This window comes from Artibeus jamaicensis, unplaced genomic scaffold, assembly GCF_021234435.1.
Source record: "Artibeus jamaicensis isolate MK-2021 breed Jamaican fruit bat unplaced genomic scaffold, CSHL_Jam_final contig_426, whole genome shotgun sequence".
NCBI classification, from domain to species: Eukaryota; Metazoa; Chordata; class Mammalia; order Chiroptera; family Phyllostomidae; genus Artibeus; species Artibeus jamaicensis.
The window spans coordinates 14,260,942-14,274,696 of NW_026521826.1; the positions used below are offsets into that span (position 1 = coordinate 14,260,942).

At 49.5% G+C, this 13,755-nt stretch overlaps 1 protein-coding gene across 2 annotated transcripts in view; it reads left to right on the forward strand.

Annotated features, from left to right (window-relative positions):
* Positions 1–4,304: 4,304 nt before the first annotated feature.
* DIP2C (disco interacting protein 2 homolog C) overlaps positions 4,305–13,755 on the forward strand; it is a 433,069-nt gene continuing 423,618 nt past the window's right edge. Inside the window, exon 1 of one of the 2 annotated variants that reach the window (XM_053665789.1) lies at positions 4,305–4,593. In XM_053665789.1, coding sequence (XP_053521764.1) covers positions 4,509–4,593 — 85 coding nt within the window. In that variant the 5' untranslated portion in view covers positions 4,305–4,508. The remainder of the gene's footprint in view (positions 4,594–13,755) is intronic. The other variant, XM_053665790.1, reaches the window with a different exon arrangement.

A 13,755-nucleotide genomic window follows, 5' to 3' on the forward strand; every position in this document is an offset into this window, starting at 1 on the left:
ACTCCCACTACAGTATTTCACAACAAACTCTTCCTAGTGGCTTTGGAAAAGGTTAAAAATTTACAAAATTGGGATACACAGGTGAGATCAGAGCATGAGTAAATTCTACACGAATCTGATGAGGAGTGAGATCATCAACTCCTAACAGCGGTAAGACTCAGGAAGTGAAGGTGTGCGCCCCCCACCCCCGGCCTCGTGAACGAGTCAGCCGTCTGGCTGTGAGGACGCCTTGGGAGGCCACTGGCTGAATACCTTCTTTTACTACTCTCTCCCATCCTAACCAGGCTAAGTTTTTACTCAGAATTGACTTGGGAGTCAGTGAAACAGGAAACCCAGAGGTAGGTAGGTACACAGTGGTCACAAATTACCCAGATCAGAGAGAGCAAGATATAGATAGAGGTTTCCAAATCCTAGTTTGCATGATGATTACTTGATTAATTAACTTTTGGAAGCTGCCCCTCTGTGGAACTCAAAACAATTGTCTTCAGGGCTTATCTGGGCAAAAGGACAGAGGAGCAGAGGTAGCTCTGAATGTCACATTTTAGCATTTCTTCAATCCGCTGGCCCCTGGCAGGCCACCATCTAGTGGGCCAGGGCCCCCACCGGGGAGCCTTCCTCTTTCTCCTGGACACCCGGATGTTTGTAGTGTGTCTCAGACCCTCTGGGTTTCGTTACAGCGAAAGCTGGCTTATTTGACAAATTAAAACTATGCTCAAATGTTAACAAATGCTTATGATGTGTGACCCCTCCCAAGCAGCAGCCATAAGATTTTCTAGCAGCTTTCTGAAGACAATTGAACACACTTCCGGGAGCTGTGGCAGAGATTATGAGGCAAATAGCCCTTCGTGCCCATTGAATTTATTGTAATAAACTTCTATTGGGTATTATTGTGCCCACCTTGTCGCACATTTGAACCAGGTTTTTATACATATAGATACAGATGACCATATATATCAGGATTTCCACTAAGCCTTACATCCGCTGAGGCTGTCCTGACTGGGGCAGAAGAGATGAGGAGAACAGTCTTTCTCTTTTCCAGTGCCAGGCTGCACCTTGAGAAACAACATGCTGTTTGCAGGTCCCTCAACACTGTGGAAGAATTATAGATGAACTAGCTGCCATAGGACATGCACAGATGGTCTGCTAATCTGGTGCACCAGGCAGAAAAGAAGTGTGTGATTCCAGAGGTGGGAGAGCACCTTTCCAAACCGGAGACTAGGACGGAAGGCTTCATGGAAAAAGCAGCGCTTGAACCAGGACTTGAAGGGGTAAAATCTGATGTGTGGTTGTGCCTTGGGCTGGAAAATAAGGGAGAGAGTATGACGAGAAGGGGGAACGTGTCTATAGAAACAGACATAGGCAACCAAGAATTCTTGAGGAGAACACAGGCAGGTGCCTGGCAGGGGGCTGCAGAACAGATGGTAGAGAAGAAAGCTCTGTGTTAGGGCCCATGAAGCCTTCAGTGTCCAAGCACGGAGTTCTCAGGTTTGTAGGCAGAGAACCACTGTATAGTGCACAGCCCAGACTGTCTCCTATTCAAAGTGGCACTTTAAAACAAGTGATCTTGAAACTGCAAAAGTCGGCATTTGTACTGCCTGTCACTACCAGAACCAATACATAGAGACAAAGATTGCATCTATGGGTACCTTATTCAGATGGTCAGCAATCTGAGGAGGCGGCGGTGGGTTATGTACAGTCAAAAACCACCCTAACATCTAATTTCAAGCCAACCTTTTTATAAGGAGAAGAAAGGGTATATAAAGGGTTTGGGAAAAGGTTAATTGGATAAGAGTTGCAGTCTGGAAGCGATTTTCCTAGCACTTCTTTATCTGTTGATCGACAATTCTTCAACTGCAGCACTGGTGGTCCCTCTGGAACGCAATGACTTAGATACGGTCTCCGAGGCTTGCATACCCCCTGAGGCACAAAGGTCGAATTGCTTGTCTACCTCCTGGAGTCACGTGCTCATGCATTCCTGTCCCTGGAATAACAGTCTCCCAGTGCATTAATCACTTAAGCCTATCAACTATAGCAAAGGCTAAAATCTTTAACTCTTGAGTTCTCCTGTCAATCTGGCAGCCATTGTAGGAGAGATTACAAAGAAAAAACCATGTGGGGTGGTGGTGGAGTGTGTGCTCTGAAGGCCTGAATTAGGCAGTGGCAGTGGGCAGAGGGGAGGAGAGAGAGGCGTCAGAGAAAGGCTGTAGGTAGAAGTTACTGACGCCTGATAACAGGCGTGGTTCACAGCATAGGTGACAGGGAGCAAGGGAGGCCATGATCAGAGATAATGAGCAGAGACTGAGGATTGGCAGTTAAGAAGAGTCTGATTTTGGATATAATGAGTTTTGAGAACAGGACAGGATTTCCAGATAAAGACGTCTATCAGGCCATCAGAAATTCCTTGAGTACCCTGTCCAATCTGCACTCTGAAGTTACACAAAGACCTGTTAAAATAAACCTTCATTCAGAATCTCAGTGTGGTATCAATGTGTTTAATTCAAAATAGTAGTCTTCTTTGGAACCAGCCTCAGTTACAGCATCGTCCGTAAATGATCAAAGCCCATCTGTACATTGAAAAGGGAATATATATTTTTATTTTGGCACCCTCCTACCCTACAGCAACTTGATACTGCTTACTATGTGAAGTATGAAATCTCACTTTGCTGTAATGGATCCAGTGCTTTGTTCTGCAGACTGGGGTTTGAATCCTGGTTCTGCTGCATTTTATTTCTCTAAGACCTTTCAGCTGTAGCATGAAGGGCTTATCATGAAAAGGAGAGAGGTGATGGGGGAGCCAACAGTGTCCATATGTCCACAAAACTTAAAGCACAGGCATTTGGGAGCACGGCAGGGAGGGGGGAGAGATTTTTCTAGAAAAATCTCTGACATTAGGGGTGGATGTGGGGGGTGTGGGCAGAGAGGAGAGTAAGCACCCTGGATGAGGGCACACCCTGAAGGGAGGTGCAAAAGGCCTTCAGGAGGTGTTTTGGGAGAGCATGGGACATGTGGTGGGCTGCAGTTTGGAGCCGGGCGGTGTGTGTGTGGGGGGGTCTGGTGTCTCCAGCTAAGCAAGTGTGGTAAGTACAATTGCCTACTTATGAAAGGGGAAAGAACGCTACAGAGCTTCTGGGCGTTGTCTGCTCTTCAGGGTTAAGTAGCCGGTGGGAAAACGACCAGGAGTTTCTTGGAATGTGCCAGGCATGCGCACAGGCTGAACTGGAAAGAGTGGTTACAAGAATGAAAATGAGGTCAGGTGACCAAGACTTTGACAGCCCAGAGAGGATTGGGAAGGCAGAGGAAGGCAAGAGCCTCTGGCGACTCTCTGTGTCCTGGAGAATTAGGAAACTGGTGCAAGTAGTTAGAAGTCAGGAGAAGGTGCTGGCTGAATTTTGGGTTTGTGAGTTCGGGGTATCAGGGTATCTTGGTGAGGTGGTGCAGTTGGACAGCTGTAGGCATGAGATAACCTCCCCCAAAGGATCAGGCCCAGAGGCACATATCCGGTAATCGCCTCAGAGGTAATGCTGATAACGTGGCCGATTGGAAGAGGAAAGGACTGTATATTGGCGGTCAGGACGAGGGCGTGGGCCAGCTGAGGACGACAGGAGCCCCCAGCCTACGAAAGGTGGACGCTGGGGACTGCGCAAACTGGCCACGACCTTTTAGGCTGACATGGATGTGGACAGTAGCTGACTCCACCTCTCTTCCAGCCTCCTTTTCGCGGGCGAGGAACAAGGCCAGGCAGACACACTGATTAGCCAAGAGCACAGGCTGGTGGATTCTGCAATCAGAGTTAGGAACTTCCAGCCCCGGTGCTCGCTCCAAGGCCCAAGCTGTCCCCGCCCTCCTCTCCCCATAAGAAACTATTCACACACACACACAAATTCAGCCCTCGAAGACCCAGAATACTTGAAGTTTCAACCTGCGCGTTAAAGCCGATCTCCAGCAGGTATTTTTTTTCCTTCGAACCAGAGAGAGGCGAGGGCTGGGCGGGGCAGGGAGGGCCGGCAGGGCCGGCGAGGCCGGTGCGTGTGCCCTGGGAGCGCGCGCTACGCTGGCCCGCCCGTCCCCGCCCTGATGCGCGTCACTATCCCGGTGCGCGCCCCCGTGCTGCACACCATTCTCACCCTGCCATCCCCAGATCCCCTAGCGCACCCCACAAGCTCCCGCCCTCAGCGTTCTTGCTGGTGCGCGCCCCCGTCACTAGGTCCTCGCCTGCCCGCCCCTCCCGTCCCGGGTGCGCGCCCCCGCCGTGCAGCTCCCGCCCTGTTTGCGCTCTCCCAGCGGCGCGCACCACGGAGCACCCGGCGGAACAGCGGAGCAGCGGCGGGACGGCGCTGGGCCGGGGGCGCGCGGGAACGCGGGGGCGCGGGCGCGAGGCCGCCTGGCGGGGCCGCGCGTAGGAGGTGCCGGAGGAGGAGCGCTGCCCGCCGGTGCCGCCGCTCGGTGCGGGTCAGGGATCGCAGGAGCGGCCAAGCCGCGGCCTGGAACAAAGAGGCGGGCGCGGCGCGATGGCGGACCGCAGCCTGGAGGGTATGGCGCTGCCGCTGGAGGTGCGGGCGCGGCTGGCCGAGCTGGAGCTGGAGCTGTCGGAAGGTAACAGGCCCGGTCGGGCCGCGCCGCGCTGTCTCCCGGAGGCCGCTGCGGGCGGGTGGGAGGGCGCGTGGTCCCTGGGGAGTGGGGTCCTTGCGGTGCGTGTCGCTGCCCTCACCTGGGCCAGTGCGTGTCGCCGCCCGGCTGCGCTGCGGCGGGGCCTGGGGCGCGGGATGGAGCGGCCGGCCTGGCGGGCCCGTGTCCTTGTGCGCGTCCGCGCTCTGCCCCCGCGGCCCAGGCTGGGGATGTCTTCGCGCCGCTTGGCCTGCGGTGTTCTGGCCTTGTTCTAATGGGAAACTTGTCGTTGGACTTGAGGGTTTGATCACCGATGTGCAAGGCATCCTGGTTTTCCAACGGCCTGTCCTGCTGGGGAAGGTAGTGCTACTATTGTTCGTGTGTGTTGTGATGCGAAGGGTGGGAGAGTCTCCAACCTCCTCCTCCTTCAGGCCAGGTTCCTTGCGTCGCGCTCATCCCTCGGATTTGGAATTGGTGACAGATTTGCAGCCCTGATTTCATGGAGTGTTCTGTACGGTTTCTTATTTGCTCTTAATGATGGGATCATGTGCTCAACTGTCATAAGTTTAGATCGGGTTTTGCTGTGTCTTAAAAAAGCCACTAAAGTTCTAAAATGTTAATATTTAATATATATTTAGTATTCACCTGGCTCACCTTCGAAAGGCCACTAACAGGCTGTGGTGGGGAGGGGAGGGGCCGGCTGGTCTCGGATTTATATTTGGAGCAGTGCAGCGTGGTGAACTTTGTGTGTGCGTGTGTGTGTGTGTGTGTGTGTGTGTGTGTGTAACGGTTTTGTGAGGGCCGGCAGCCAGAAAGTAAATTCATTCGTGCCAATTTCAGCAGCAGGGAGGAGCCGATGTTGACTTTATGTCTTCCTTTTTAACACTTGCAGGGCACAGAAAGGAATAAACCAGGGGACTGAGGTGCAGTATTAGCTGCCTTTTGGGATGTTCACGGGATATTTCTCTTTCAAATCTGGGGTTCTGCAGGACATCCCAGTGTTTTGTAATATTAGTTCCGTAGCCAGAGAAGGAAGCTGCTTCCAGGGCTCTGTGCTGAGCAGACACTGTTCCACCTGGCTGAAGATGTGGGGGCTTTGCTAGTACCCCAGGGGGCTCAGAGGCAGGCCATACGGGGTAAGTCCACCCGGTAACACTACTGAGGTTTACACTGGTGGATAATTGTGTGCTCTGGACAGTGCTTGAAGGGACAAAGTCTGTATTAGAAAACGTTTGTGGGAGTTCTTTGATTTTGTCAATGTTCAGATGGGTTTTCTCCCTCACTTACCTGCCCCTCAGAGCTCTAGTTTCTCATCTGCACCACTGTTGTGTGATTCACAGCACCTGTCACTCATGCATTCTCTCCGAACAAGCACTTCTGCTATGTCTGCCTCGTCCGAAGGTTAGGTGTCAACACCCCACCTGTGTCAGCAAAGCGGGAGCCATCCGAACTCCACAGCCCTGCTCACTTCCCCCTGTCAGCCTGGAAATCAGGTCACATTTGCTTCTCTGAGTCTGGGACAGTGCCTTGAATGTGTGTCCTGGCCCCCTGCTGTGCTGGGGGGGGTCACGGTCACACAAACACGTACTTGGGGCGCACTCACCTGTTAGATGACACTCACCTATCACCAGCTGTTGCTCTTGGAGGGTGAGTGATATGTTCCTGCTGCCCCGGACCAATGTGTGCTCAGCCCCGTGCTCTGTGCAGGTTTTTTTAAAGGGCTTAATGAATTTCTTACTGAGCGTCTGGACAGAGAGAGGGATGTGTGTGTTTGAATGCAGCAAGCCCATTATTGTTTTTCTTTCTATGTGAACCTTGCTAGATCTAGCCTGGATATTGAAGAATAAAGGAATCGGAGGGTTGTCTTATGGGCTGGTGTAGCCTCAGCCCCTCCCTGCTATCCCCCCCCCCCCTTGACTTGCTTTGTTCCTGCTGAGTTGATAGGAGTTGCTCTTTAAGGTCATTGGGAATTTCAGGTCTTGTAACCACCATAGAATGGTTTTACTGGCTTAAATTAGATGAGCCAACTTGGTTTCCACTGTTGCTTAAAAGAAACCAAAGAATAGCAGGATCAGAAATCTCTGCATCTCTTCACATTTTGGAACTTAAAAAAATGCCCCGGCATACCCACTTTCAAAGGGAAGAGTTAAAACAGCTCTTGGTGCTGAATTACTTAAGTGTATTGCTTTCACATTTTCTCTTTAATCAAGATTCACGGGGAGAGGATTCTTCAAATTAGTCTCATTATTTTATGGAAATATCAGAAGATATTGTGGAAGCACATGTGGCATTTTCAGTGCTCATTTCGTACAGAGGAGGACGGCATAAACAGTTCCATTTTAAGTGTACAGCATAGGTTGGAAAAGCAGTGGACTGGTCTCTCGAACTTACGGGGTGGCCTGCCAGTCATCAACCGTTGCCTGTTATCTGGATTTGTAGACAGTGGTCCTGTTTTGGTTTGCACTGTCTGATGAGAGTTGTTATAGATGCTAATATTATATTTTATTGGGCCTTTGTCTGCAGAACTCAGGTTTTTACTTCCCTGCTCCCCTCCTCGCATCCTTGTATCTTTCTGCTGTTACTGCCCAGCACTCCCCTCACTGGGGAAAGCCAGTGTCTCTGCCATAGAACAGCCTCGTCAGCAGTGAACCGGAGCCTTCTGGGGAGACGTGGGCAACGGCAGCTCCACTCATTGTTGTGCGGCCAGGGATTGTGAGTCTGCTCAACTCGTCGGGACTGAATGTGCGTCGGGGAGGAAGCCAGCCAGTGAGCTGGCCGCTGCAGGATGCCAAGTGGAGTGGCAGACACTCCTTTTCCTAGATCATTTTTTTCTTCCCCTCTCTCGCCTTTTAGGATCTTGCATTTTTCTTCTTGGCATTCACAGGGTACCCAAATAATTTCAATAATAATGAGTAAATGTTTGGCTTCAGGAAGCACTTTAAATGGAAATACCAATCGAAGTAGAGAGGAAACAGAAAACTTCTCAATAAAGACAGGCTCGCATCTTATTTTTAAAGAAATTCGTGTATTGATTGGGATTCAGCGGTAAGTGTCTCTGAACGTCTCTGAACGGGAGCTTGTTCCTGGGGCTGTGCATACACTGGACTTGTAACTGTGGAAGGCAATCTCCCTGCTCTTTCGGGACAGGCTGGATTCTTAATTTGGTGGAACTAAGGAAATTGCCTTGTGATATAGCCTGCGAAACTCATTTGGTGTCTGCAGAAGAGATGTCTTTAAAAAATATACACCATGTCAAACCTTTTGTGGCTTTGGAGTTGTTGGTACGTATGCCTACTGACTTCCTAACTTCTGCTTATGGGGGTTGTTACTCAGTTCAGGCTTTGCTTTGCTAATTAGTATACCAGATTTCCTTAACTGTTTTATTTCATCATAGAATCCAACTTAACATTTTCTTAGTAAGTGTGAAGCTGCTTGATGAAGGAGGTGAATGCTGACTTAGATGTCAGCCCCTTGTGTTGGTCAAGGAGCCAGTAACTTTTTAAAAATTGCAGATGAGCAAACCATAAGCAGCTTGCACGTTCCTGTTACTAAAGATTGGACTCGGGACAAGACAGCATTTAGAAGGTTTGTGGACTCACGAGTGGCATTTTCAGGGCTACTGGTCCCAGATAACAAATACACTGTGCTCCAACCTCGTGTTCTGTCCTGCACACTCTTTCCAGCCCCAATGCTTTTCTTGGAGGTCCCTGTTGCTACAGAGCTAAAAGCTCCACTGAAGATTAAAGCTTAGGACAACCTCACAAAGTCAGTAAGTAAGCAAAGGCCCAGCTGCCTCTAGTGCCACCCAAACTTTGTGTACATGCTCCTTGTGGAAAGGAAACAGTTGACTCTGGAAAACAAATGTGTGAAAAAGTTGTCTCCCCGTCCCTCACCCCCCAGTCTCATTGATGACTTCTTGTAAGTGGGTGAGGAGGAAGGGAGGGGTTGGCAGATTCAGGGAAGTAGAGGCTGTGGTGCTGCACCTCTCTCTGGAGTCAGATCTCAGGATGGTTTGCAGAGTTAGTTTGCTTTGTACATCCATCTCAGAGGTGTCACACATAGCCGTAGGTATCACGATGAATGAAATGAAATACTCGTGCTGAATGGTAAATATTGTTACCTGCATTAAAACATATTTCCAACATGGGAGCATTGATCTGTATGGGATTTGAAGTGGGTGGACTTGAAATCTAAGAGTTCTTCAGAGTTATGGAAATTGTTACGTTTGGATGGTCTTTTCTCCATGACTATAGATGTCAGATTTATAGCCAGGAAGCTATGGAAGTAACTGCACACACATTGAAGGCATAGATATGTAACCTTGTCCCAAATGCTTGTAAGATGTTTGCAATGCTGTGGTCCTTACCTCACAGAGTTAGAGCCGAAACAATAGCTCAATTTTGTTTCAGACGAGGCCCACAGGTTTATATTCTTGTTATGGTTTGAGGCTACAAGCTGTTGGAGTTATGAGTCACTTCTTGTCTTCCTCCTCCCGGCCTTTTCAAATGGTTGTCTCTTTTTTTAGAGCCGATTTTTTAAAAAGCAGTGATTTAGGGGATGAGTTGTAGCATTCTTCTGAATTGCAAAGAAAATGTACTGGATCATCTTCGTGTTGATGCTGTGTGCGTGGGCTGACTCACCAGTTCAAATCCTAGTCACATTATTCCGATCACTTCTAGTTCTCATAATTACTCAGGCACCTTAAAAAAAATAAAGCAAATTCTTGGCGCAGTGACTTGATTTAGTTTTGCACATCAGTATTCGTCCTGGGAATCAGGGACGTGTCATCGGCTGGAACATGGACGGCACCTCAGCTGATGTGTTTGGTTTTCTGGCCGCTTTTTGCTGGGCCGGTGCTCCTCCCACCCTCCAGCTTCTTCCTCTGCACACCTCTACCTGCAAGGTTGCTGTCTTTATCTTTTTGGTACCCCACACAGGGGTTACCTACTGTCGTTGCCAGTGCTCTATTCTTCCTGCTATGAGGGTGAAAAACTTGTCATGTCTCAAAAGAAGTCATTTCATCACTTTGTTTGTGATGATAACAAATATGGCTGTTGGAGAGGAGAGGCGAACTAGGGGTTCCAGTGAGGGTGGGGTGGGGTACAGGAGCCAGGGTTAATAAGGAATGGGGTCCCTGACTTCTGAGCAGAGGGACACTGCCCTCTGTCTTCAGGACCTGATTGGGGTATTAATTGTGATAAGCCCTGAAACAAAGGGAGTAGGAGAATGCTGAGGTACTGAGTTGTAAGAGTCAAAATTATAGCAAGCAGTCTTTTCTTGGGGGAGAGGGATTCTTTTCTAAAAAAAATATTCTTTTGATATTTTGCATAGTAAAATGGACCGTCTGCTGTGTAAATTGCAAATTGAGAGAGTTCTTTATTTTTTCTTTAGGACTTTATTTATTTTTAGAGAGAGGGGAAGGGAAGGAGAAAGAGAGGGAGAGAAACATGAATGTGCTAGAGATACATCCATCAGATGCCTCTCGCATGCACCCAGATGGGGACCTGGCTCACAACCCAGGCATGTGCCCTGACTGGGAACTGAACTGGAGACCCTTTAGTTTGCAAGCTGGGGCTCAGCCCACTGACCCACACCAGCCAGGGCTGAATTTCTGTTCCAGTCCCTCTTCCTGTTTCTCACCAAGCTGAGATTCACTTCCCCATAAAGATGAAGACAGCATGGACCTACCCTGGCCATCTTCTAAGGAAGTTTTAAGAGATGCTTGCTGGGCAATAGGCCAGGTTACCTGAAACGAAAATGGAAATGGAAACTGTATTATTAATTATCCTTACTGGAAGTTTCTGTGTCTTTATGAGTAAAGAAATGCAAATAGAGCATGGCCAGTTTGGCAGTGTTACCATCACCCACATGCTGACAAAATGTAGCTTGTAGTCATCATATAAGGATGTCAAGTATGTCTAAGAGCAGTTGCAAAGCCTGATGTTATCAAAGGAAAGGAACAGATGAAGCCCAACAGTTTAGGAAGGACAGCTTCACCTAGGAACCATCCGTTTGAGAGGGCTGGATTGTATTACTCTGGGAACTTAAAGCACAGAAATAACATTTTGAACTTGTGGTGGGTGACCTTCTTCTGTGCTTCTTGACTATCTCTGGGTTTTTCTCATTCCTACTGGCAGGAATTTGTGGGAGGATATTGAGATTTCGCTGGGCCAAAGGTCTGCTCCTCTGAAAAGTCCTCTTCCTACGCCAGAGAGCGTGCCTGGTGCCCTCTCTGGGTCCCACCACTCACAGCATTGTCTTGGTGAGATAGCTTGTCCCTCAGTCTCGGTTTCCTCAGCTGTCACGTGGGTTAATAACCCTCCCTACAGGGTCATCACAGGGACTAGAGAGGCAGCGAGCGTCCTGTGTTTGCCTGGTAAATACCCACTTCTGCTCTTTTCCTCCCAGGTGCTGGGATGAGCTCCTTGTTCTTCCTGCTCCTGATGCTCCTCTCGCTCCAGTTTCTTCTCAGGATTTGGGGTCGCAGTGACTGGAAGAGTGGTCCTAGGAGAAGGGAAGTGGGAGGAGGAGTCCTTCCAAAGTGCAGGCAGGGTGTGGGAAGCACTTCTGCTGAGAGCACGCACTTCTTAACCATTGCTTGGCCACTCACCCTGTACTGGAATAATTTCAGAGCTGTGATGCCTTGAAAAAATTTTTTTGAAAGACAAAACTTGTTTCTTCCTGTGGCCTCTTTGAGTCAATACACCCGTAAGTGCCCCTTCCCTGACCCACTTTTTTTTTTTTTTTTTAGCTCCTTTATTTTTCTAGAGAGAAGTAGGAGAAGCATGTGCTTGCTTAGGTTCTAGTCCAGCTGTCTCTGGGAAGGATGCTGTCCTCTTAGGCTTTCCCCCGGACTGCACTGGGACTTCGGTGAGCCTCGCTCCCGAAGCTCGCTGAAGTATCTCCTGCTGCAGGCCCCTCCTCTCCGCTAACAGACAAGGAAGCATGGAACTCTGCCGGCTGTGACCCCTAGATGTCTGCCTCCTGGACACGTGTGCAGAGAGACTAAGCTGACATCTCTTCTCATCGGGTCTGGTGACGGCTGCACGTGGACGTCAGCTGACGGCCCACACAGGTGGAATGACTGGAGCCTGCGGACAGTTCCGAGAGGCCAGACCCCCCACCCGGAGCCTCCTGCACTGGTGCTGTGGAGTGGGGCGGGGGCTGGCTCTGGCAGTGTGGCCCGAGGCCCTGTTCCCTGACTTGCCAAACATCTGGGAGGTCCTGGGGCTTTATCTTTATGAGCCTCCTGGCAGTCTCGTGGGTTGAGCTCCCTTGGGCTTGTGACTGTGAGTGGGACTGACTCTCATAAACTTCTTTTAAAATAAAGACCAGAGATAGAGTTTTAAGCCCCACCCCCGAGTGAACGTAAGCACATTGCAGAAGCGATGGCCTCCATCATGTCTGATGACAGACTATTTCAGAGTAACACCAAGGAATAAGGTGGAGCTGGACTTCGTGCCACACTCTTAAGTGAGCATCAGCAGGCTTCAGAAACATCTTTTGTTCTTATTTATTTGGGCAAATATAATGGGTGCTTAGAAGCTGCTGAGTTTTAGTAATATACAGTGATCTCTAAGGAACTTTTTAAGCAAGGGTGTGATTCCCTGAAACTTAAGTCATTAGTAATGCACCAATTTAAAGGCAAGGAAATAACGTATCAACTCACCGGGATTGACACTTTGTGATGAGTATTACTAGTGCGCATTGTCACGGTCCCCTCTGCCCCCAAGTCACTGCGTGGAGCTGTGTCAATTCTGGAAAAGTAGGACTCGCTGTGGTGGGAGTTTTTATTTCTTCCTGGTGCTCAGTTCCTGTGAAGGTGATCTTACCGGGTGGCTGGGCAACCTCTGCCGAGGTTGACTGCCCTGGTGCCAAGGTTGACGGGCCAAGTGAGAGACCGCACCTGGGGCTATTTGGCTGTGCTACCAGAGTCGGACTTTGAGCGTGCTTTCTCACTTACTTACTGTGCACAGGTCAGTGTGAAAGGAAGTAGAATTTGTTTTTCTTTTGCCTGCCCCCTGAGGTGGTCATGAATTATTGTGTAGATCTCCCACTAGTAAGAGATTTATAATACCTGTTGGTATCTTAGAATTCCCTGTTCTTAGGAAGGTCTGGCTCTGGACACAAGGAAGGAAGCAGCCTTGACTTTGCTCGTTTCCCTGATGACTTGTTGAGTTTAGCATTTGACACAAACAGGACTGTGGATGAAATCTGCTCTTGATAGAAAGGGTGTATGTAAGTAAAACCGGGCCTTTGAGAAAGTGCGTCCTGTGACTGTAGAAGATACAGAAGAGCAAGCCCTTGGGGAAGGAGTGTGAGCAGAAGGTGGCCGAGGTGGGGCCGGCTGAGAACACGCAGCAGCAGCAGCAGCAGCAGCAGCAGCAGCAGCAGCAGCAGCAGGAAGCTCACGGGGCTGGCTGTAGCCGTGGGACCCCAGGGCAGTCTGATACCTGTGATTTATTCTCGAAGATGATGTGGGATGGGGACTGATATTTGCAACACTAGCATTCTGTGAAACCAAGATAGGAAATGAACCTTATAATCGCAGGATGCCTTGTATATTTCAACTGCTTTCATGCTGATCCTTTTTAGTCCTTTAACAGTATTTTCTTAGGAAATAATGTTTTCTTCTTTTTTACAGACAAGGAAAGCAGACTGAATTTCAAATGGTCAGCAAGCCATCATGGGCATTAGAACCTTGGTTTCCTGACACGTGGTCAGTGTCCCGAGTGAGCTGGCAGCCCGTGGGGCTGTTGCGAGGCGTGTGTCCTTTGGATCAGTGACTGGGGATTCAGGCCTGTCTCTGGAGACCCTCGCAAGGAGCTTGATAGCAGCTGTGGGTGCTCGGGGGCGGGGAAGCAGCGGGCAGCCCCCTCCTTAGCAGGCTTTTCCCCAGCTCGAGCAGCAAGTCAGCAAGGAGAACACTGACATTTTCTTTCTGCTTGGTTGTGATGGGGCGGAGCCTCATGCTGTACATTTTCCTAGCTGGCTGCCTCGGGAACTTTGCATTTAAAGTCTAATCTGTCTTCTAGGGGTGGGTCCATGGGTGTTCACTGTACAACTTCACATTTTCTGTATGCTTGAAATTTTCCTACGTTAACCATGGAAGATAAATAGGAGACATGCAATCCCTTGGGTTAACTTCTC